Source organism: Tauraco erythrolophus, chromosome 2 (assembly GCF_009769465.1).
Source record: "Tauraco erythrolophus isolate bTauEry1 chromosome 2, bTauEry1.pri, whole genome shotgun sequence".
Taxonomy (NCBI): Eukaryota; Metazoa; Chordata; class Aves; order Musophagiformes; family Musophagidae; genus Tauraco; species Tauraco erythrolophus.
This window is the reverse complement of record NC_141466.1, coordinates 127586904-127611692: the sequence shown is the minus strand read 5'-3', so window position 1 is coordinate 127611692 and position 24789 is coordinate 127586904. Positions and strand designations below refer to the sequence as shown.

General features: G+C 39.8%; 1 protein-coding gene across 1 annotated transcript in view; it reads left to right on the top strand.

Annotated features, from left to right (window-relative positions):
- PLCB1 (phospholipase C beta 1) overlaps positions 1 to 24789 on the top strand; it is a 398236-nt gene that overhangs the window by 262435 nt on the left and 111012 nt on the right. The window contains exons 10-11 of the mRNA XM_086631124.1: positions 15247 to 15393; positions 24146 to 24303. Of these exons, the coding sequence (XP_086487250.1) occupies positions 15247 to 15393; positions 24146 to 24303 (305 nt within the window). The remainder of the gene's footprint in view (positions 1 to 15246; positions 15394 to 24145; positions 24304 to 24789) is intronic.

Genomic DNA, 24789 nt, shown 5'->3' with positions numbered 1-24789 from the left:
TTTCTAAGAAGGCTTCTATAAAAGTAGGTTGTTCAGGATCTTGGTACCTCATGAGTGGGAGATGAGACATTGGCGCTGAGTTTCAAGCATCTCTGCTTGCAGTGCCCGGGCTCCTGGGAATGATTGTCCTAGTTTCTAGAATTATGTGAAATTTACCATATAAATTTCATGCAAATTCTGAAAAAACATGCTGGTTCTTCCTGACTTAATGATGCAGTTCATTCTAAGTGTTTCTAAGTTCAAGAGGACCCCGGAGCTTTGACAGCTCAAATCCCATTGTCTCAGTTGAAACCTTTCCTTCTGAAACCAGTAAATGTTTTGAAAACCAGAGTAATGTCTTGGCTCTAGGGGCATCCTGTGTCTCTTAAAGACTCTAAGCATGCAAGAAGAGCTATACCCATGTATCAGACTAGCAATGAAGAATACGAAACCAAGGCCTGCTATGGAAAGGAGACGTGGAAAAGCTGGAATGATGCTATAGCAATAAAATATATGCTTCCCACCATCCTCGTTGGTGGGAACAAGACAAGGGTTCGGTTATTATTAGCCTATTTTTAGAGTGGTTTTTATTGAGAGAGATTGTCTTGACTGTAGTATAAGCTTTAAAAATAGAGTCTGGAAGTGCTTTGGAGATTTTCCTGGTCAATGGATCTATATACCAAATTGTACTTACTAGAAGGCATCTTTGAGATAAGTAATAGCATAAAGATTTTCTCTTAAGTATGCATCTGTTTAATTAATATTACTGCCTACTTAGTTTTAAAGGGCCAAACCTTTATATCTGCACAGAAGAAAGAGCTTTCCTCTTATATTTCACAGCGTTTCCTTCTCCAGATTTTCTCAACTGTACCTGTTTGGAAATACTGTATGTCAGTTTTAGTTAGACATGTATTTAGAAAGATTGTAGGGCAGCTGGTTCCATGACTGTCTTTGAATTCTAGTATTAATTTTTTGCTAGTGCACATTTATTGGTAGCTGTTCTGCTGAGGTTTTCTTAGGTAATAAAATTAATCAAGCAATTAACATTAGATTAAGATATAGTTAATTTTATACAGCATTTACTACATGTGGTTTTCTCATGGCAGCCTTAACACCAAGTATTATTTACTTCCACACAGATGTATTTTTCCTCCCTTAAACATTAATACATTTTAAACATTTTCATCCCACCACATTAAATTCACCTTTTAGTAACTGCTTAAGAATAATTACACGTTGGAGTCTTTTCAATGGCAGAAGGGGGTCATTTCCTAGGCAACAGATTTTAATGGTAAAAACAAGTACCATGTAACCGTGGCTACACTTTTATGACATACTTTATAGTATTTAAAGCATAAATTCTGATTTATATATCATGCAGTGAAATGGTGGAGTTTTCTGGCACTGAAACGTTTGTAGGAAGTGTTACACAATGATTGAAATTAAGAATACTTACCAAAAAACCCATTAACTTTGGGTTTTTCAGTCTTTTCCAGCATTCCAGTTGTACAAGAGAAGAGCTCTGTGTTGTTTCTTATTCTCAGATGATGACAGAACAATAAATCCTAGTCACAATTTATTACTTTTTAAAATTTATAAGCCACACAAAAGTCGTAGCCTATCCCATGCTGTCAGCAAACAAGTGCTAAGTTAGGTAGAAAACCTTTTTAAAATTATTTTTAAAAATATATATGTGTATATATATATGCAACAAATGTTAGTATGAATGTGTCACCATAAATAAGTTAATGGAAACTGTACTGGTCAAAAGGAATTTGCAAAATATGTTTCTATAATGACTGTGATTTCTTTTTAGTTGCTTGGTTTTTAGTTACTAGTTAAGTTGTAAAATTCATTTCAGATCTTGCAGTACTTTGGAAGATTGCATCTCAAGTAAAAGATTAAAATCTGTAAAAATCTTTTAGAATGGAAAATCCTCAATTATGAGGGTTTTTTGCATCTGCTTTACAGGTAAAATGCTTCATCTTTCTAACTTAACAACTTGGTAACATAAAATGAAACAGGGATGTGGACTGGTAATAACGGATTTTGCAACAGTCAACAGACACAGTAGTGTTTGGCTTAGTAAAAATCAAAAGTTTTTACCTTTTATTCTGTGGTTGCATTTTAAAAATATTGGGCCTGGCTTGGATCTGAGGTCCGTAACGTATGCTTATGCATAGGGTTAGTTTTTGCTGTTGTCACTAGAATTAATGATAGCATTCATCAATGCTTAGGGTTCCAGGGAGGGCAAGTTTCCTAATCTTCTGTGTCTAATACACATACTTTGAAAGAAGCATGAGCTTTGCAGAAGTGCATTTTGGGACTGGTATTTGGTACCAGGAATAGCTCCACTGATAGCAGTGAAACTGTGCCAATGTAAAATGGACAGACTTATTGTGGAATTTATATCTGCAGAGCATAAACTGTTTGTGACATAAGTTCAGCGGTCAGACCAGGCCTGTGCTAACTGATATGGAAGCTGACCACACCAGTAACTCTTGTCCCACATCCTGGAAACTTGATAGACCACCTGATGGACCCCAGGCTCAGACCCTGCAGGTGGGCTTAAACCCTGTGTCCTAACATTGAAAGTGGATGAAAGAATCTGGGGTGACAGGACCACACAGCAAACATGAGTAGAGGTTTTGGAGTATATCTAGGGCTGCATCCTTTCCTTCAGCTGGAGTTTTTGCTCAGGGATAAGTAAAGAGGGTCCTACATCCATACTGCATTTCTGGGGTTATGGAGACACGTTTTTCTGCTGCTGCCTGCCTGTGTTGTGTTTGACTCAGCCTCAGACCATCAGAGCCCATAAATAGAAAACTTACTTTAAAAGTAGAACAGCTTCTTTGTGCTTGTTGCTGTTTTACTGCCTCTTTTATGTAACATGGGGAGGTATTCAATTTTAGCAGCAGGATTTATTATTTGAAGATGAATATCAGCTAAAGTTTACTTCTGAAAACTTAAAGCAGCATGGACTCAAGTGCTGAAGGAAACAAATGCAGATAAACTTTGAATAAACATTTTGGGTTTTGCCTCTTCATTATGACCACTACAAATGTAGTGCTTTGCAGCTGCAGAGGGCCCATGAGGACAAAGGGAGCGAAGGCTGCTGTGATCTGGTACCGGGTGACATCTAGAACTGGTGGCAGAAGAGCATGGTTTTCCTGGCTCTGCCACAAGTGAGCTCGTTGACATTTGGCCATCCCCTTTCATGTGCCGTTTTGGTTTTTTGCCTCATCTGGTCGACTCGACTAAATAGACAGTTAATCAATCTCTGCCTTGAGGAGCTCACAATGATCTCTGAGTCTTCTGGTACGTATGGTATCTGTCATAACAGGGCTGTTAACATAGTTGGATTATATACACTGCTGTAATACAAGGCCCATATGAGGAAGTTTCCCTTATAATGTTAGATGTAATAATCTACTCTAACAATATCCTTTAGCAGGAATATGACTGTTGCCTATAAATACATCAGGGTTAAACGCTGGGGAGGCAGAAAGAAGTGGTAGGCTAAAGGACAATGTTGGCAGAAGAACACAGAGGTATCGAGTGGCCTTGAATAAATTTAGGCTGGAAATTAAGAGAAGTTTTCTACAAATATGGTTCTGGCACAGCCTACCAGAGGTAGTAAAGAGGGCAAAAAAAAGCAATTTTTCTTAAGATAGAGCTCGATTTGTTTATCAAAGGGATTGTGGAATGCAATGCTTGCAGCTGCAGAACCAAGTTTAAAGAAAAGAAAAGGAAGTTCCTTTAAAGAGACTGAAGTCCCTTCTTTTCGTTTATTTGAACTGTCTTTGCAGAGCTGTGCCATTATTCTTTCCCACTTCTCTTTTAATATTAATCTCTTCTTCAACCGAAGGAGTTTCTGGAAGTAAAAATATTAGCCGCGGTGAAGGCTTTTCCTAGGTTTTTTCCCACCTATAGCATGCTCACACTCCACTCTTGCCTTTTCCCACTATACTGCACTACAGTCTTTTTGGGAAGTGCATTAGTAGCTCACTTACAGAAGTATCACTTAAGAGAAAAAAAACGTGTATTTTCAGATGTCTTTTAATGCAACTTAGCAATTGGAAGTAAGCCAACATTTAACGTTATAACATCTCCCAGGATCACTCCGAGGCATACTACAGAGCGTGTTTTTCAGAGGTTTTGGAAGAAAGTGACAAATTCCAGTAGTAGCCCTCTTTCAAGCCTGTCAGAAATAACTGTAGTATTTCTGGGATTAATGGTATTTTTATCTGTCTGATTTAAAACCTTTCCACTTCTCTAGTTGTCTACCTGTCTTAGAAATCTGCTGTGTTGTAAAGTGATCATTCCACTGATAGCTAGGGACTAGTATGAAGGTGGTTTTGCAGTGTTTTTATAGATTTAATTGGATCTAAACTATCTGTCGTTCTGTAACCTGTAAGGAATATCCTGTCAGAAACCATTTCTTACTACATCTGTGCTGAAAAGTCAAGAGCAGCTGGAGAATGGACTTGTGTCTGTGAAACCCTGCGACACTGTAGACGTTCTGTCCACAGTAATTATTGTAGATGGTTGCAGTTTGGGCTCAAAGCATTCAGAAATAGCAAGCTTAGGATGTCTGCTGGGAGACTTGGGTGTAGCTCGCTGCTGTTGCCTTTGCTTAATTTGTCCTGATGTAATGAATAAGACCTGCCCAGGTTATAGGGCCCTTAGCACCTCCTGAGACCTCAACTGAAGTCCTGAGCAGCAAGAATGTTTATATGTAGTCAGTAGTTATGGTGGGAAAGTGGGTCTTGAGGACAGTTTTCCTTGATACTGCAAGAACGTCTTTTACTTCGCTGTGTTGCTCTGCATTATCTTGCAACATCAGCTGAAATGATCAAGATGTAGATTCATTGTGGGGTTTGATAGCCAAGGCCCCACTCTTGGATGAGAGCCTGGAAGACAGTAGCTGAGGCTTGCTAATGTAAAGAGTGCACAAATGAGGCCAGCGCTTTTAAGCAGAATTGGATTTGGACAGGGAATGAAGAAGAAAAAAGCAGAAAAATAAATGCCTGCCAAGGAATAAGCTGCGGTCCCGTGTGGTTCTCTAGCTAACCTCAGAGGTGGCATTTCTTCATAGTCCAATTTGGAGATGATGCTGATCACCCTGCTTCAGTCTTGAGACTTAGGAGAGATTGCTTGCTTATCTACACCAGAGTGGGATTTTCCTCTACTCCTTAAAATTTACTAATATTCAGATATGTCTGTGTACATATCTGCTCCTGTTTTAGAAACTGCTTTGATTTAAAGGAAGAGCTATCTGTGACTGAAAACAGAGGGTGGTAACCAGTAAGAAACTGCTCGATACTACATATAGGAATCTGCTTAAATGTGAACTGTAACATGGACGTGCTTGATTGAAGATGCTGGACACTCGTGTGTTTGCTAGCTATGGTAGGCATATGCTATATATATGTGTACTATTTGCAATTAATAAAACATTGGTTTAGAGTAGAACAGGTTCCAAGAATTGTGCTCCTTAACACAACACCTCTCCTTACCAGCATCTCTGAACTGTGGCCATGCTTTGTTACAGCAGAGGTTTTTAAAGCTTCTGTAGAGATTCAGATGATCAATATCCATTAAAATAAATGTTTCCAACATTTAAATTTTGAGGAAGTTGAGTGTTTAAATTTTGAAGATTGTTGAAGTGTACAATCATCCCTGCCTATGTGTGTGATTTATTGTTTTCTAGCACTGCTAGAGAAAAATAAATACATTTCATAGGCTGTAGCCTCTGTGTGTTAGAGCCCTTCTTTTCTGAGTGTTGAACAGGGCTGAAAAAAACGGTTACTTCTAATAAAACAAGTAAATAGCATGCTGAACATTGCACAGTGACTTTAAAATCTCGTTAAAATGGATGGCTCATGCCAACAGACACAAGTGAGGTTTGGAAACTTTTATTTCTTCTCAGGTAACACCCCATTTCCCTCTCCCTTTTGAGATGGCAATGTTCTTGGAATGATCTCAAAGTTTTCTATTCTGCTTGAAAATGCTCTTTATCGGTTTGCTGTTTGGCATGGCTTGCCAAATATCTCCAATATAGGAGATATTTCCTCCCTAAAGTGAGCTAAGTGGCTTGAGCTGCAGTACCTCTTCTGAAACCCATTCAGAAAAATGGTTTTCCATTTGAAAACATTTTCTTTTAAAAAAAAAAATGTATTCAATGTTAGTTTTCTCTGTGCACTTGTACAGATGATAAAATGGATATGATAGCTTCATTAGAATGACAAGCATTTCTGATTCAAACATACTGAATCTTGCTTTACTTGGTTGATGATCCTTACTCTGCAAAATATTCTGGATCTCGGTGTCCTTGGGCATGTGGTATTTCCGCATGGATTAACTGATACTGAGCAAGCTCTTTTATGTACGCTGCTTAAGCACAACATGTTTATCTTCCCATGTTTTCCCTCTCTGACTGCTTGTCATTTAGTAGGCATTTATTTTTGATATTGTATAGGAGTTACCATTCTCTGTTTGTTTATATTCAGATTTCCCTGTGCCCTCTTACAATATACCCATTCAAGGGCAGAGCAATGAGTCTTGCTCTATTCCTTTCTCATTGAGTAAGTTTCCTATTTCGTTTTCAAGATCATGTTGCCAAAGCTTGTTTTGGTTTGTGGCCAGGTAACTGTCTAATTACAGAAAGTAGTCGAGCAAGTACAACTGAAGGCAGAATTGGATCCGTTATGTTTTCCTTTAAGTTTAGAAATCTGAAATGAGATTTGAACACAACAGGATATCCTCCTGGTTTGATTTTAAAGGGTTTAAGCAATGAGACAACCAATAAATCCACTGCAAGACCGTTTCCTAGCACAATTAGTTGTAGTACTGCCAGGCTTTTTCAGACACTCACCCAAGTTTTCTGTTGCTTACTCTGATCTCATTACCTGTTTCTGCCTTTGGCCACTGTCCCTCTTCTTCCTCATCCTTATCATTTACACTTAAAACGCTGGTTGTCTATTATGTTATTGCAACCTCAGCTTTACGCGTTTGATCTTTCTCGTTTTGGCACGTATTGTGACATACATAATTATTCATAACACTTTTCTATGTAATCTTCTGCATACAGACACTTTTCCAATACTAATTAGTCAAAAACTAGAGTCATGAGACTCCGTGCGGTGTCAGTGGTCCCGTTAAGATCCTTGATGTTGTCAATAGTTAAGTTAGGTGTAACTTGTGTCCATTAAATCCATAGGATTGCCTGTGTGGTTAGGTTGACTTATGGATATGTATGTTGATATATTTGCTGCTGTGCATGTTTACCTCTTTCTTCAATGACTTGATAGTAAAATGTCCTGCCAAACAATTAATATTTATTTTCCAAGCACCTTTTTTGATGCAGCTACATACAAGTGTATTGCTGCTGTTCTCTGCATCTAGTCTGCTTTTCAGGATGATGGATTTCTAGGCGTCTACTTCCCAATTCAGCTCTGTATTTTGGATTTTTGTTTGCTTTAATGATTAGCTACCTAGCTTGAATTATTATTGTGTCTTCTCATTTTATTTTTTTCTCATTTACCTGGCTCATTATAGCTTGTTTTGATAACAGCTCTCAGAGAACTGTCTGTTCTTTAAACCCTGTGTTATGTCGATTCTACTTTTTCAGATTATTAAAGAATGTGTGAAACCAGACCTGCTGCTGATTGGTGTGACAGCCTCTGGACTTCTTTCGTGCATTTCAGCTTTCAAATTCAAAGAAACTGTGTGGTCTTGTAGTCTGACCTCAGTTTATTTCTGTCTGTGCTTTCTGCAGATTAGTTTTTCCAATAAGGCAAAATTTGAATTTAGAAACTCTATTAAATGCTTCACTAATATTCAGATACAGCAATTCAGATGTATTGCCCTTCCTCTACTTACTTAATAATTTGATGAAACTGTCTGACTATGAATTTTTCCCCTTGCTGATCATTGAGAAAATTGCTAAAATGGAGGAGTTACTGATGACTTCTGTGTGTTGTGTGCAAATAACGGTTGGTACGTAGATATTTTGCAGGATCTGCAGATCCTGACCTGAGGCCTGGAAGTCTTTCCTGTCACCAGTGTTTTTTCAAAAATAGAGCAGTACCGATGTTCCTGGGGTAAAGTCCAGAATTGTAACTGTAGAGTTGTGGCATTTTCACTCTGAACTGACCTTGTACCGTATTGTCTTCTTGTGATGACCTTGCTATTAAGAGGATGTTGCTTGGACGATGCAGTCCTGTCCTGCCCTAGTTTACAAAACTGAATACAGACAGAAATTCCATTCACACCACAGCAATGTAGTGATAACACACGTGTCTGGAAAACGGAAAGGGTTTCAGCATCACTTCGAAAATCACTTGGATGCAAATGCTGCAAGTGGCATCAGAGTGGCTCTGGCAGTTGCGTCCCACACAGTGTGAATTTTATTTAAATTCGTCCTTGTGAACTTCTCTGCTGGCTCACAAAGCTAGAAAGCACAGAGTGGCTAGTGTGTGCCCAGTGTCGAGAGACACACCGGGGGTAGGTAGACGCATCCTACTCTACAGCATGAAAATGTTAATACCTAATGAGCTGTAAATTGCAATGCTGGTTTGTGAAATAGAATTCCTAACGGGGCATGTTGAACAGATCTCTCGCAGGATTATAAAATATCTGCTTTACTTGGCGGTGAGAGGACTGCTCAGTTGTATGGGATTAGAGTGAATGTGATTAATGTTACAGATTGCATTGGAATAGACCTGATTTCGCTGTCAGACAAAATACTAATGTAATTCTGTGTTGCTGGCTGGGACATAGGAGGTGCCAGTTAACTGTCTCCTTTCCTTTTTGGTTTGTTTGTTTTCTTTTTTGCTTTGATAACATCTCTTGGCACAGTTGTTCCTTCCAGTTACATTGTGAGTGAGTGAGTAGGTAACAGCATGGGCGTAAACAAATGAAAGGCTCTATGAAGTTTGTAAATGTATGGAAAGAAATGTTTAAGATCCATGCAGCTTAAGCTGTTGACTGCTTACGTGCAAATGAACATTTTAATTGTCTTACAAAACGTGCACAAATTTTAAGGGACAAGCAAAGGCTGATGTTAAAGTTGCAAGATTGAAGTGCAGAGATGAGTGTGCAGACAAATGTTTTTTCTACTGTCAGTTGTACCTCTCTTGGTTTGTGTCCAACTCTGTCTCAGGATTTTGCCCAAAGGACTGGAAGACTCTTGAGAGCAAGTTAGGCAGACTTGAACATGCTGGAGGACGGGAGAAAATCAAGTAGCTGCGCGTACAGCCCACCTGTTTAAATAAGAGGGACGAAGTTTAGATGAAGCAGTTGGGTTGAGAAGTGTGCAGGATTAGCTTTGCTTTTATACTTCTTCCAGATACTGCTGAGGTGTTGACCTTCATCCAGGGCCTCTGCAGAGGGCACTTAACTGGTGAAGCAGCTTCTTTTAGAAGCTCAGCCCTGCTTTGAACCCGCATGTCTCTTATTGTATGCTTGGCACAGTGCTGCAGGTGATGAGTGAGCAGGGGTTTGTTTGCATCCTCGAGTTGATGAGCTGGCAAGGTCCCAGGGACCCACGAGCATTTCCACATCCAGAACAATATGTTGGTCATGCGGGCACACTAGAGGTGTTGGGAAAGCAGGAACTTGTCGAGTTACCTATGTCTTGTTAAGCAGCAGGAGAAGGATTGTTGTGTCAAAAGCAGCCTATGCTTTTGCCAGCCCTGGAAAGTGCATGAGAACAGCTTTACGTGCTCATATTATCTATATCTGAACTTGCACAGGAAACTGCATAGTGCCTTGTGCCTGCACAAGGACTGACACGGGCCCTGGTGAGAAAATTATTCCAGGTTTTCTAGATCTAGTTAAAGAAGATTATGAAGAGCCTTGTGATATACAGCAAGTCTTCAAATAGAGGAGCCTCTGAGAAGTATATTCACAAAGTACGGTCTATCCTATCAACCAGTTCAACTGACTGGCTGGAATTCCTGTTGCATGGCAAATTTGCGAACACCATCTCCCAGGAATGGGGAGGTTCCAGATCTCATAAACTGCATAAGAAAACATTTTGAGTGATGAATGTTGACAGTATCTAAGAACCACAGAAGAGAGGATTCACTTTGTTACCCCTATAGATTTTGTGAATTTTCAGTAGATCCTTTGCCATCACTATTTCACCTGCCTGAAGACAGCTTTCGAGAGAAAGGACCTGGGATGATGGAACTGACTTCTCTTGTCTTTTAGAGCTGACAGACGTTGACCACAAAGAAGCCCTGTTTCTTACAAGCAAAGTAACAGTTACAATTTTATGTGCTTTTCTTTAAACTGACGTCCAGGAACATTTGCATCTTTGATCCGGTGTAATAGATCTTGAGAGGTATGAGATCATGTAGCTGCAGCTAATAATGAAATATTGTGAAATACTCAGGGCTTGCCACTTCATTTATTTGTTTATTTATTTCTCCCTTGTAACTATTTTGGAGCAATCAGGTGGAGCCAGGGATGCAGAAAAAGATCAAGCTGCTGCACAAACACTTTACGTGTTTCACATAATGAAGCTTATCACAGCCTGGGAAATTCAACAGCATCTCTCAGCATCCCTATTAAATATACTGCTCTTCTAGTAGGAAATTATTTCTCCTTCCTACCAAATTTTAGTGAAAAAAATACCGGATTTGGTTGACTTCACTTGATTGTCATCTGGTGGTGGTTCTTTGATCTCTGCGTGAATTTCACCACCGAGCAGGTCGTATGGAGCAACCGTTCCACCGTGTCCTGTGGAACCTCTTGCTTATGCTTCATGCTTTGCTGCAAGTAAAACGCTGAATGCTGGGGACATTCTTGGACTCCCCTGCATGGACTTCCTCTTCTTTTCTGCAAAAAGGATGAGGTTTGGAGGCAGCAGGTGGGACAATCACTGACAAACTCCCTGCCAAGCAACTGGCAGATGAAATTGAGCTTCCAAATTAAAAGTGAAGGGCAGGAGGAGATTGCGGGCACGCCACAAAAGGACTGTTGGCATGTGCACCTAAAGTGCAAGCAGAGCTTAATTTTGCAGTGTAGAAAAGCAGCACAGGGATAAAGCCAGAAGCTGATTCGAATAGGTCTATCTGAGTTTGGATTAGATTTGTCTTGTGAAACGATGGCATGGGAACTTCATAGTGTGGATAACAGTTTGCGTGGGTAAGCGGGCAGTCCTGACTGCGAGGGTACTTTGCCTTGTGTTTCGTAGAAGGTTATGGATACAGTGTCCAAAAGATGTGGAGGAGTCAAGGTCCCTTTCTTTTAGAACCTTCCATCCATTTGGAGAATGGATTTTGGAAGGTATGCAGATATATAAGTATGGAGAGGCATGTAAGTGCATTTCCAGACTTTCCAGTCCCTCTAGCTCTTGTAAGTTTTCAGTTCAGATAGGTTTTTAGAATTGCATTAATGTTATGTATGATATATAATTTATAATTTACAGACAAGTATTCAGCTACAGATTTATGATTTTGAGGTGTTGGGAATGTCTGTGATTAAGAATACATTAAATACTTTCATATTTCTCCTCAGGACTTGCTCTTTTATTTACAGACCTGTTCCATTGCACAATAAAAGCATTAAAATTGACCTGATACTTATTTGGCTCCCAAAAAACTTTTAGTATGTTAATATAAAACACTACTGAGTGACCCTATATGGTTATTATAGTTAATCAGGTAAATTCGAAATATTTGAGGAGGAGGAAAAAAGTAAATTTCTCGTGCTGGTAAACTCCAAACGCCACAGAAGAAGGCATCTTCACTGAGTGCTCTGGCTGTCGATGCAGCTTCTGTTATGGTTACGTCTGTGTTTGTTCTTCTCGATGTGGCTTTGCCAACATAGCTGAGAGAGAGTCGTCAGGAGTCTGGTCTTTCTTTGCGTTGCACTTAGGGTTGTTTAGTGAGGTCTTGAACCAAATGTCATGGAAGTGGATGGTGGCATTTCAACAAACACCAGCAAGCTTTGGATCTGCCTCTGTCCTAATAAGTGACGTCAGATCAAATTTAACACGGCAATGGTGAGTGAAAAAGACAAGCCAGTTAACTCCACAATTTTGAGTATCTGAAACATACCAGTTATTTTGAAAGTTTCATCAAAGACCTAGAGTTGAGATGATTTTAAGGCAATTACCAAGCAAAAAAAAAAAAAAAAAAAAAAAAAAAAAAAAGAGTGAATGTCTTGTCCCAGTGTCTTTGCCTGGTGTGTTTCTTTTCCCTCTAACTTTTTATGTCTAATCATATTATTAAATCTTCCTAATATACATCTGGAGATAAAAGGTGACAGCTGTAATGGAAAGAACTGATCACAAATTATTTTTTCTTGGCAATGTCTGCGGTAAATTTGTAGTATGTTTAAGAAAACACAGAACAAATCTTACCAATAAATTGAGGCCATTTCATTTTGGGTGACTGTCCACTGAGAATCACCCTCACTGCAGTTGGCCTCAGAATGTATCATTGACATTGGTCACAATCTACTCTTCAATATCTAGGATACAAAGTCCCTTTGACATCTGCCATCTCTGTTCCACAGTCAAACTCTTACTGGTACAATATCGACTGTAATTGAACTTGCAAATTGCTTCACTTTCTGAAATGCTGACTGCTTAATTATGATGGGGAAAATAGCGTTCTACAGCCATAAGCTCAGATAACTGTGTAACTCAGAAACTGTGTAATTATACGCGTGAATAATACTTGCTGTGATTTATGTTAATAAATATCAGTGGCAACTCTGCAGAAGGACCACTCTGCAGACCTTGTCTGTCTTCAGTGTGGAAGGGAGCAAAGAAGCAGAATGAACCACAAAATAGAGAGAAGGGAGGAAATGCAGGCCTGGGACTTGCTTCCGTTTATCCCAAAGGTGTTCAGCTGAGTAAGGCACTCAAAGAGACTTCAAGAGATTTTGCAGTTCAACTCCAAGCTTAATCCTTCCATGGGATATCATCCAGTTGGTTAATTTACCCTTAGCTTCAGTTCTCCATCTCAAAAACAAGGACTGCAAGGACCCTGTTTTTCAGGTGTACTCTGAGGATTAAACACAGAGATCACTTTGAGATGCTTGGATCCTATGTCTACATGAATCAGCATGAGTATCTGTATGAAAAAATGGAAACCTTTCGTTCCGGACACTCTGTGATCGTGATGCCAGAAATTTTTGAGGAATTGTGTGTGTGAAAACTACTAGGTTTTATTTTAGCCTGGAGCAGGAATGACAGAGCAACTTTAAGCCTTCTAGTCTGGCTGAAAGGAGCACGTTCAAAACAACACGGAGGTGCTGAAGATGACTCTGGATGAGCTATCTCAAACATCAGAAGTTGCAAATCACTGTACTTGGCAGGTTCCCTGTAGAGTAGCTATCCCATTCAGATCTTACCCGTTTTTCCTCTACGATGTTGCTTGTGTGCTGTGAAGGTACACCACAGACCGTATCTATATCCCAGTGAACTTGGTGCAGTTTCTCTTAAATGGATTTTAGCTCAAGCCAACTCCATGATAGCGCCCGATACTACTGTTTACATGCATACTGTCTCTCTGGTAGATTTGTGCAGCAGATAGTTTTAAGTCTTTAGTTTCACGAAAAACCTCAGTGGTGGATTTTTTTCCTGCTTTTCTGCATCGTATTTTTTTGGTCTTGTGAAAAGTATATAGGCCTCAGTCTGTGGATGATTAATTACTCTATAACAAAGCAGCTGTGGAGCCTGACAAGATTGCACTCAGATTCCAGTCTTAAAATAGTGGATGGACTTGATGCTTTTCCTTCCAACCATCTTACAATTGTTGTCATAAGAATGACTGATAATTGCATTGCTCTGTGTTGTCACTACATTGCTTGTCATATATGAATAGGTTCATTTGGCACCGCCGTCCTGTGTTGTTATGAAAATGAGGCATCTGAACTTAAGACTGTTGCATCTTTTCCTCTCTGATCAAGAGCCAAGTCCTGGAGTCCAAGCACAGATTTTATGTAAATGCTTTACATGCCATATTTGCATCATGTGGTTACAAGCTTTACAAAAACGATGCAGGATTCATGGAATCATAGAACGGTTTGGGTTGGAAGGGACCTTAAAGATCACCTAGTTCCAACCCCCCTGCCAGTGGATTGCCGATTACTTTTTCATATGCTAGAAAAATATGTGTAAGCTTATACGTTTTAGGGTAAAAAGGGATTGGCCCTAAAAGGAGAGAGTAGCAGTTAGGAGTAGAGCTGAAGTCTTCCATTTTTCAATGCCATATTTGACTAAGTTTTTTTTCTATAGAGATATTATGCAGAATATTTTGGGCTAGGGACAAGAGATAAGAAATTCTCATTATTGGGACTCACCAGGCACGTAGCTGCTTTGAGACTCTTCAGAGATGTAGGAGATCTGTTTTGCTATAGGCAGTAACTGAATTAACAAAAGCTATATGGTTGAGTAAATCTACAGATGAAATCTAGACAATATAACAGAAACACCAGGCAAAGAAAAATGTCTCAAATGTGTTCAATTAAGCATTAATTTTCAAATATAGATTACTGGATTTTTATATTTTTTTTAGTTTAAATGTACAAATCGACACCCTAAAATCAACTTTATGCAGAAGACTTGACAGAGAAATTCATCTTGATGTAATAAGCACAGCTCCACTGAGATCCATGTTGATATTTAGGCTGAGAAGAGGACTCAGCTTTCTAATTTGCCAGCAGCATATGAAATGATCATTTATGCTGGCACTCCAGTGAGATATGAATTGGAAGACAAATATAAAAATTACAAAGCAAAGCTTAGTTCCCACTTGAAAGGTGATTCATTTAGTTTGCTTTGCTTTGCAGTTTGGTTGCATTCATTTACACGCACTGAATCATATTCAAAAGAGTTCAAAGTTACCTGTTTCTTTGTGTGGCTCTGCTGGTTTCTTGATTTCCCCTGGAAAGCTTTCTTTTGTCCCTAGAAGACCCCTTTCCTTGATAGGCTTCGGTTTATTTTCTCTGTAACTCTGATTCCTCTGCGCCCTTGATTATCTGTAGACACTGATTATGAAATGATTTATCTTTCATAGGGTACAGGTAAAGGGATGTCTATTACCTGCAACGTATATGGCCGAAAATGAGGTAATAGTAACAAAAGAATAGATGAGTAACTAGATAAAGGCCAGTCTGATGATTATATCTATGGTCTTTTCACACACGCCTTCGTGTAAGTGTATGTTGAACAGAGCATCTCTATGTCACAAAATCTGTACTTGAAATTAATCGGTGCTTTCCCTGGATCTGTGTTTCTCTCAGGACAGATATCAGTGGATGGATTTATGCGATATCTGAGTGGAGAAGAAAATGGTGTTGTTCCACCTGAGAAACTGGATTTAAATGAAGATATGTCTCAACCACTGTCACACTATTTCATCAATTCCTCACACAACACCTACCTCACAGGTACAGTGTTGGAGATATCTGATTTCTTATCTTGCAGAAATTCGTATCATATTTGCAGTTATACCGTAAAATACACTAAAAGCATCAGCAGTAAATGATGATGGAGCTTAGTCTTCAGGGAAGCAAGAGTAGCCCTTGATTGTTGTTCTAGCTGCTACACACATACATCAAATACACTTTTATTAACAGGTGAGTAGCAGTTACACTGTTCAGACTAGGTCTGGGCTGAAGCCCAGTGAAGTCCCTGGAAAGTTTCTCTCCACTGAGATAGGATTCCAGATTAAGGTCCTTATTTGGGGAGGAGATGGAATGATGTACTTTTTATGACAACCAAGGATAGCCAGACAAGTATGTGAAGCAGAATATGGGAAACATCTCTGTAGCTAATAAATTTGCCCCTAAACATTAAATCTGACAGTTCATTGAGCTCCAAGAAATTTGCTTTGATTCAGAGGTTAGAAAGGTCCTAACATGGCACATAGCTTTCCGACAGTCCATTCTTTTCTGCAAGGAGTGGAAAACTGGTCTCTGATGTCTGAGTTGAGATTTTTGAGTTCTGTCATGTTTCAGAAAGGCTGAGCCCCCAAAAGCTCCTGTTAATTTGAGTTAATGAGTCTGAACTGTGTTGTTTGCACAGCAAAGTCAACAATGCTTTAAGATTCTGAAAAAAACTAAGAGTTTAGGAATCAAACTTTAAGCATTGATTTTATAGTCTAAGATGCTGTTAACTTGTGAGAAAATAATTGTAAATTTACTATTTTAGTTTAGTTTGGGTAAGAATAAACATTTCTGACAAGCAGATGTGCACAGGGAGTTCTCTTCTATTTGATTTGATGTTTACTTTGTCTTGTCAAGTTTGCGAATGTCTTAGCATTATGTAAAAAAAAAAAAAAAAGTAGTAATGCTACGGTGCTTGCTAAAAATGTGGGTTGTGGATAATGTAGGGGTTTTATGTCATTTAAGACACTTGCCTTAACTGACTAGGTTCTTCAGAATGCCAGTATGCTGAAACATAAACAAAACCATGCAGTGGCGATGCCCAGTTTAAACAGACCGTGTGGTAGTTACTTTCATCTGTTTCATGTTTGGTACAGCACTTTCTTCAGCACCTTCTAGTGCTTTCATAAAGGGAATGAACTGTCATTGTTTCCATTAGACACCATTTTTCAGAGGTTTATATCTTGGCTGTAAGATGTATTTTGGGCTAAAACCTGTCATAGAAGTATTCGACTTGACAGCTATTTTGTTTCTCCGAATTAAAAGAAATGAAAATCGTTGTGGCCACTTTTAACTTATGATTCCAATATGCAGAAATTTATGCTCTTTGGAAGAGCGCAGACATGTCCAAAGCAAAAGCAATTTTTAATTATGATATTTTGCAGGCCCCTTACCTTTAGTAAGGACTTTGCTCTGTCAGTGAGGATTAGGACCCACTTAAGCCAAATGCTGCAGCTTTATACAGCTTTTCTGGAAGAAAACAGTAAAGCTGTTGTACAAATGTGAGAAATGTAGACCCACAGGGAGGAGAGACAGCGCAGTTTAAAGTTGATCTGAAGAGATAAAGTACTTCTCTCCCCTCTACCAGCATGAATTTATAGCCAGTACCATACCACAGATTTTTTTCAGGACTGATCAGGACAGAGCCATGTTCTAAATGTATAGAAGCACAGAAGCCAAAGAATTAAATATGGAAATTCATTATTAGTCAAACCCATTCTAAATTTTTAACTGCACAATAAATGACCCGACAAACTTGATTATTTTAGGAGAAAGAAATTTTACCTTGAAACTTTCTGTATTTCCTTTGACTTGTAGGTAAAAGTCTGCAAATCATCTCAGATTGCATCTACAGATTTCTTTGCCTGCATTTCTAAATAATTTCAGAAACTACATTTGAAAGTATAATCCTCAGTCTTAATTTAACACAATATTCCTGACTTAGTAAATTGGGAGGAGTAAACCAAAGTAAACTCAGAGGGTAGTGAAAAATTAGTTTTAATCTCTTTCAAATTCCATTTCCAAGTGTGTATTTTGACATTTAGAGGCACAAAACACATGCCCTTCCCTTTTAGTGGGTTCATTATGTTCAGTAAATGTGTGGCAGCTGGCTGACAATGAGATTAATGATTTGATTTTTATCTGTGCATTACAAAAAACTGACAGCCCTAGATTTTCCTTTGAGGCTGGACCAGATACAGCAATCACATTGCCATTTGCTTTCTTCCAACAAGGACTTAGTTGCGCTGAAACCTGTAAAATTAATGGTGGCAGACTATTCTTTTTCCCAAGAAAATTTCCAAGGCTGCTCAAGTGCTCATGGCTTCAGAAGGGAAGCTTCAGTATCACCTCTGCCCTCCTTGGAGCTGCGAAATAGCAAGCACTAGTCATGTAATAATTATTAGGACAACAAGAAAACCATTCAGTCTAGCAATACTTTATGATTACTGTGCTTAATGCCCTACCAATTATCTCTCCCTTTGATAGTTTTTTAAACCCCAAAAAAGCATGCACGAAGAAACCACATTATAACATGAAAAGAAACGTGCACATTCTGAGTTTATTTTTAATTACCCTGATCATTTTCCTAGCCTTCAGTAGAAACCCTTGGCGGTACATCAAGTCCTGATTATTTATTTAGAAGTGTTATTGCTTTCTTTTTCTAAGGGAAGTGTAATTTTTAAGAACAAAGGTAAAAAACCATAAAGAAAGAAGTGATTTACAGTGAACCTAGGCTAGCTTAAAGAAATGTCATCTTTTGGAAACTTTTTTTTACTGTGTCTCATCTTTTTTCTCACCGCTATCATATTTAGTTATTTACTCCTTTGAACCCTTAATGTGCAACTTTTTGTCTTGTTTCTCACTAGTCTCACCTTACGTTACTGCTGTTGTCACAGGTGGGGAGTGACTTTGCAGCGTTTCTCTCAGCAGCACCCAAAGTCAAAGAGAAATGATTACGTATCATTACCAGCATTGCACGTTTTGATAGCTGTTGAACTTGCTGTTCTCTATGTGAAATGCAAAATATGAAAATTACAAGCCTTTCACTCATATTTTGTCTTTGGCTAAAAGGAAAAATATTAGCAGCAGTCAGTTTAGCTCATTTAGCCAGTGTGGGACTATCCTGTTCACCCTTAGTACCTGCTTCCCTGCTTACAGTCCAGACTTTTAGTTGTTTGTAATTAATCTCATGGGGGCATGTTCTCTTCTACTTTGTTGTGGCTATAGTCTCTACCATCCTCCAGCTTTTCTGCTGTCAGTGATTCCTCAGTCCTAACTGTTGTTGCTTATTCACCTGCATTCAGCACTTCCTTGCAACCCTTCTTCACCTTTAAAGCCTCCAAAACAATATCTTCACAGTTTCTGAGATGGCAGCACCGTACAGGAAAGCGAGGAAAGCTGGGTGATGCCTGCTCTGAGTGTGAATTTGTCATACCACCAGCAGCAGTTTTTGCCTGGCTGCTTCGTGCCTCTAGAGCTGCGCTGAGCTCAGGTGATCAGCTGGCAAGACCCAAAGCTGTGTTCTCCTCCAGCCTAGCCATGTCCTGATGGACTGGAGGTGTAGGAGAGATCAGGGAGCTCTTGCAGCAGAGAGGAGCTGAGCTGAGGAGCAGCCATAGCTGTCCTCCCACCAGCAGAACCAGCTAATCCTGTCCAGCAATCTAGGGCAGGTAAATGAGATTCTTCCTGGCCCTGAGGTCACAGTTTATCTTAGCACGAGGACTAACGGGTAAAAAGAAGGAATAGTGGTTATTGCACAGCTCTTCTGTCCATCAGCAGTTTGTGGGGGTATAGCTGTGGCTATTCTTCCTTATTCTCTTTCAGAGTATCACAAAACCTTGTGTAACACTGAGGAAGAGGGCTGAGTTTTCAGAATTAAGATAGTTTGAACATGACGACTTCACCTCACGGGTGGGAAGCTATAGACCACTATGTGGGCCCTGCAGCCTGTTCAGTGCAACTGTGGAAGCTGCTTCCACAGTTACGTTGTTGGATTTACTATAGCCATTAAAAAAAAAATAAATCAGTGGAGGGAGAGCTGTTGTTGCTTCACAAAGTGGGAAAGATGGTCTGTGTGGAAGGTCTTAGGTGAAAGTTTCTGAGATACCAGTTTGGTGCCCCACTCTGAAAAAAAGTCCTGTATATAACAAATAGCTTCGATAAGATGGTGATTCCCATCTGCTTGACTCTTTTGCATCTTCCTCTGAGGCAGTTTGGCTTTTGTGAGAAGATGACTACTCAATTAAGCAGACTGTGAGTAAAAATTCCTTAGGTCTCCTGCTCTGTCATGTTTTTACATGACTGCTCTAATTTTGACAGCTGAGTATTCATACTAGCACTGTTAAACCTCAGTTTATTTTTTTGAGGTCATAAGGGGTACCTGCCCTCCCATAGCAGCTTCACCCTTGCCAGTTCCCTCTTTCTGAAGCCACACTCTTAAGTGAGGAAATTTTTACCTTTAAAAGTGAGTGGAAACCTTGTAAAAGAGGAAAAAAAATCATATAGATTGTATCCTTAAGGCAAAATTAATTATTCTAACACAGATCAGCAACTGACAACAAAATTTCTAGAGGAAGCTTGCCTCCAGTAGCAGCAGAGGTGAACATAAAGAGTTTTTTAAAAAAAATATCTGTTTCATCTGGTCTGAGATAACTGAATTCTCAAGAAGAAAAGTTAAGATCACGATAGTGTTTTGCTTCCTTTAAGTAATCATTCATGCACTACTACTTAGTGAGTTTTCAAGCTCCTCTGTGCCTTCTCCTGTTTGCCTCTTTAGGCCAGCCAGTTGAAGCATATTGAAATAAGAGACACGTTAGACACAGCGTCCGTCGCGCAGCGCGGGAGCTGCCCAGGAGCTGCCCGGGCACGGCTGGCAACTGAGCCAAAACACAAATCAGAGGCTGGCCAGCCCCAGCCCTCCTGGCCTCTGCAACTGTTCATCTTCTGCTTGGGTGGGCCCGAATCAGTACTGACAGCACGTGTGTTCCTGCTGCTGGCTGGAGCGAGCCTGGCCGCAGGTCCTGCTTTCGTCCAGTGCAAAGCGTTAAAAATAACAGCCACGGGGCGAGAGCCTTTTTTGACTTACACAGAAGCAGTAGCAGAACATGTCACAGTGGGGGGTCTAATTCGCTTGTCCTGTGCATGGCAAAATAGCTGGGAAGGAAAATAAATTCAGATAAATGTGCCGTGTCTAAAAAAGTCTTAGCTGCCAGCACCTTCTGTTGCTGCTGGAGTCAAGAGCCCGACTCGCAGCGGTGTGAGGGTCTGAGTCTGCGCGCTGCAAATTTGCAAGCTGGAATACTGCGTTCAGCTCTGGAGTCCCCAGCACAAGAAGGACATGGAGCTGCCGAAGCAGGTCCAGAGGAGGCCACGAAGATGATCCGAGGGCTGGAGCACCTCTGCTATGGAGACAGGCTGAGAGAGTTGGGGCTGTTCAGCCTGGAGAAGAGAAGGCTCCGGGGTGATCTTATAGCAGCTTTCCAGTACTTAACGGGGGCCTACAGGAAAGCTTGAGAGGGGCTTTTTCCAAGGGCGTGTAGTGACAGGACAAGGGGAAATGGCTTTAAACTGAAAGAGGGGAGATTTAGATTAGATCTAAGGAAGAAATTTTTCACTCAGAGGGTGGTGAGGCACTGGAACAGGTTGCCCAGAGAAGTTGTAGATGCTCCATCCCTGGAAGTGTTCAAGGCCAGGTTGAATGAGGCTTTGGGCAACCTGGTGTAGTGGAGGGTTTCCCTGCCCATGGCAGGGGGGTTGGAACTAGATGATCTTTGAGGTCCCTTCCAACCTTAACCATTCTATGATTCTGTGAAACTACAGCATGTGATCCAGAGCACTGATTGCTTTTCCAGGACTTGACTGGAGAGGGGAGGTTTGACAGCTCACGTTTGTGCAGAGCAAAGGGAGTATGCAGGCGTTTCTTCCTGCAGGGAGAGGGTGGTGCCGTGAGTGGGTGAAGAGGCAGAAGCAGCCTCTGTTTCTAGACCAGTGAAGAGTTGGATAACTCCAAATACCTGGATCCAAATATCCCCCAGTTTTAGGAGGATACATGTCAGAAAATCCTAAACAAATTTTAAGTCTGTGTATTGCAAATAACTTGCGCTTGGAAAAACAGTGATGAATGAACCCCACAAGGATGCACTTGCTGAGAAATGAGCAGCTTGAAGTTATAGAAGCGTGGAACCAACCTATGTGGGGAAACATGGGCCATATCCTCAGCTTATATCAATTAGCACAGGCTCATTTTGCTTCATGTCCTGTCAGGTATGATTTGGACAATTATATTTTTTAGAAAAGCTACTTTTTGTCAAAAGTCAGTTTCTCCTTATGCAATATAGGTTGATGGGATACAAATATTATGCTATTACTGCAGATGCTCTATGTATTATAGAAGGGAATACATCATACTCTCAATTTCCAGTATTAAAAAAATTGTTCTTTACTCAGGATATTAAAAATATCATACTGGAAGTATTCCCTTTAGTGTCTGTGTTAGCACATTTTAGAATGCATCTATTAAAGGGACAGTTTGGAATAGATGCAAATAGAGACTCACACAACAGAAATTTATAAATAATATAGGCAAAAAACATTTGAGGGAGCATTCCTAATATTCTGTGTTTCAGAAAAATAAGCTATTGAGGCTATTAAAACATTTGGTACTATTTTGCACTCTGACTGAGAGTCTTTCTGAATATTGAATGTTTCGGAGGCTGAATATCCCCTTATCCTTAGCAGGAATCCTTCCAAAATGGCTCAGCCTTATTAATAAGGTAGTGTGGAGTAGTGTCATATGGCAAGTGATGCATGTCATGATTTACTTAAGCACTTTTGAAGGTTAAGGATCTTGTAGTCCAAAACACTTCACAATAACAGCCAGTAATCTCTCAGGAGGTATAGCAGAGTTTGTTAATCATAAAATAGTTTGGTAATCAAAATTCAATATGTTTTAAAGGAAAAGAAAGACAACACGAAAAGTTTTATAAGTGAATGTAGTTTTTTAGGCAACAGAGTTCAGTGGATCCATATGAGAGCCAAGTTTTCATAAGCAGATGCTTAGGGATGAGTATACAGAAATGTGTGCTGTTGTACTCTGATCCATACTAGTGCTTGGTTGCATCCTGCAAAGAGAAGGAACCACTGCTTACCCCAGACATTGAGATTGCACCAAAAAGGCTTTTGTGTGAGTAAAGATAATCTGCCATAATCAAAGGGAACCACAGGAAAAAGTTAAGTTCAAAAAAAAAAAAAGAGACACATTGTTACTTTGCTGATTCCATCTGGATTTTGAGAACCTTCCAGCCCTGGCCAAATTCTTCTGTTATTAACATATATTTCCCATTGATTCCAGCAGGAGCTGAGAAATCTTACGAATTTCGACAGCAGTAACGTTAATACCTTGTGGGGTATTTATGGTTGCTCCAGCTCGTGTATCAGACATGAACTGTAAAAAGGAATTTTCACATAGAAGAGTTTTTCTGTTACGGTTCGAAGTAGAAAGTATGAACACAGAGAAGGCAGACAATGTGTAGTTCCCAGCATAAAATCTAAACACAGAACCACAGAGACAGTAAAATGATTAATCTGCATCGTATTATGTGCCAATCTGGATGAAGTATTTATATGACCTCCATCAGTGAAGGATCATTAGCATAAATGAACTCACTGCATCCTTAAAAAAACAGTTAATTCCCTTCAAGAAATCCAGGAAGGTCTTCTCAGGAAGCCTGCTAGAAAGCAGGAAACTGCATCCGTTTTCTGCACATCTAAAACAAGCAGATTCCTCCATTATCTTTACCTCTGTGCTGCAAGAAATTTGTATCCATATGACTGGAATTAAACCTGTTGCAGTAGGTGAAGAAACCCTGGCTGGATATCCTTCCCTGAATACAACTGGACTTCTTTGTTCATTTGGTTTTGGTTTTGTTTGTTTGTTTGTTTTTTGTGTGGTTTTTTTTCTTAATATATCCTGAGTTTAGAAAAGCTGAGATTTCCGTGTTTATTTTTAGATTTAAATTATGTCATTGTTGGAAACTGGTAGTTTAATTAAATTTCTCCCTACATAATGCAGTATCACATCAGGAAATTTAACTGACCAACTCAGTGTGGTGATTAGTGAATTAAATATTGATTTGAGACCTAGTAGTGCTACCATTAGTAACTAGGCAGGAGGTTTGTTTCACCTTGTATGAAACTGCATTGTGTGTTATAAGAAAATATGATCCTGCTGTCCTGAGTCACCTCTGAATTTCACATTGCTTGTCAAAAGATAACAGTGTCTTTTAGAACTAAGCCATTTTATTTTATTTTATTTTATTTTATTTTATTTTATTTTATTTTATTTTATTTTATTTTATTTTATTTTATTTTATTTTATTTTATTTTATTGTATTGTATTGTATTGTATTGTATTGTATTGTATAGTATTTTCTTGTATTTTCTTGTATTTTATTTTATTTTTTATCTTATTTTATTTTATGTATTCAATGCTATCTGTCAAAAGTTTTGAACTGGCTTCAGTTCAGTTATTTCTTCTCATTCACAGCAGTTTAACTGAGGGCAGGATCTAAACCATGACATTGACTCTGCCTAAGTCATTTCCATCACGTTTCGTGGGCTTTTTACGTGCCTTTGAGTGTTATTCCTCTCAGCCGAGGGTAAAAGATGCTGTTAACTCTGATTATTATTAGATTATTTGTATTTATTCCCGAGGCCCAAAATGACTTCTCTTTTTCATGTCCTTGTGTTGTCGCAGCTGGACAGCTGGCCGGTAACTCGTCGGTGGAGATGTATCGGCAAGTGCTTTTGTCGGGCTGCCGCTGTGTGGAGCTGGACTGCTGGAAAGGGCGAACAGCTGAGGAGGAGCCAGTCATCACCCATGGATTCACCATGACGACGGAAATATCCTTCAAGGTACAGCAGTGCAGCACACTGGTGTAGTTGGCTTTAGCTGGGGCAGTTCCTTCCATGTAAAACATGTCACAAATACGTTGCTGGAATGTTGCTGCAAAGGTGCAAGGGAAGAGAAATGCAAAGGCAAAAAGGAGTTGTAAGAGGTGATTTGGGAGCACATGCAGAATCATAGGAAAAGAGTTGCACTATTTGGACCTTACGCAGGAAGCGGTCTTGTTTCCTGCCTTCCTCCGTGGCAATCGGAGGAAAAGGGATTTTATGGCGTGACAGTCTGTGCTATCTGGGGATAGCTCCTGTGCGTGTCTCTGCATCGAGTCTCACGAAGGAGGAGAAGGAGGGTAGACCACACCTAGAACCAAAAGATCAGGCATTGCCACCACAACTGGTTTCACGCAGTGTGGATCGAGTCTGCGGATGGGTCTGGAGCCAGGACAATAGGGAGGAAGGACTGGTTTGTGTTACAGCTCCGTAGCGTGCGGCAGGGCG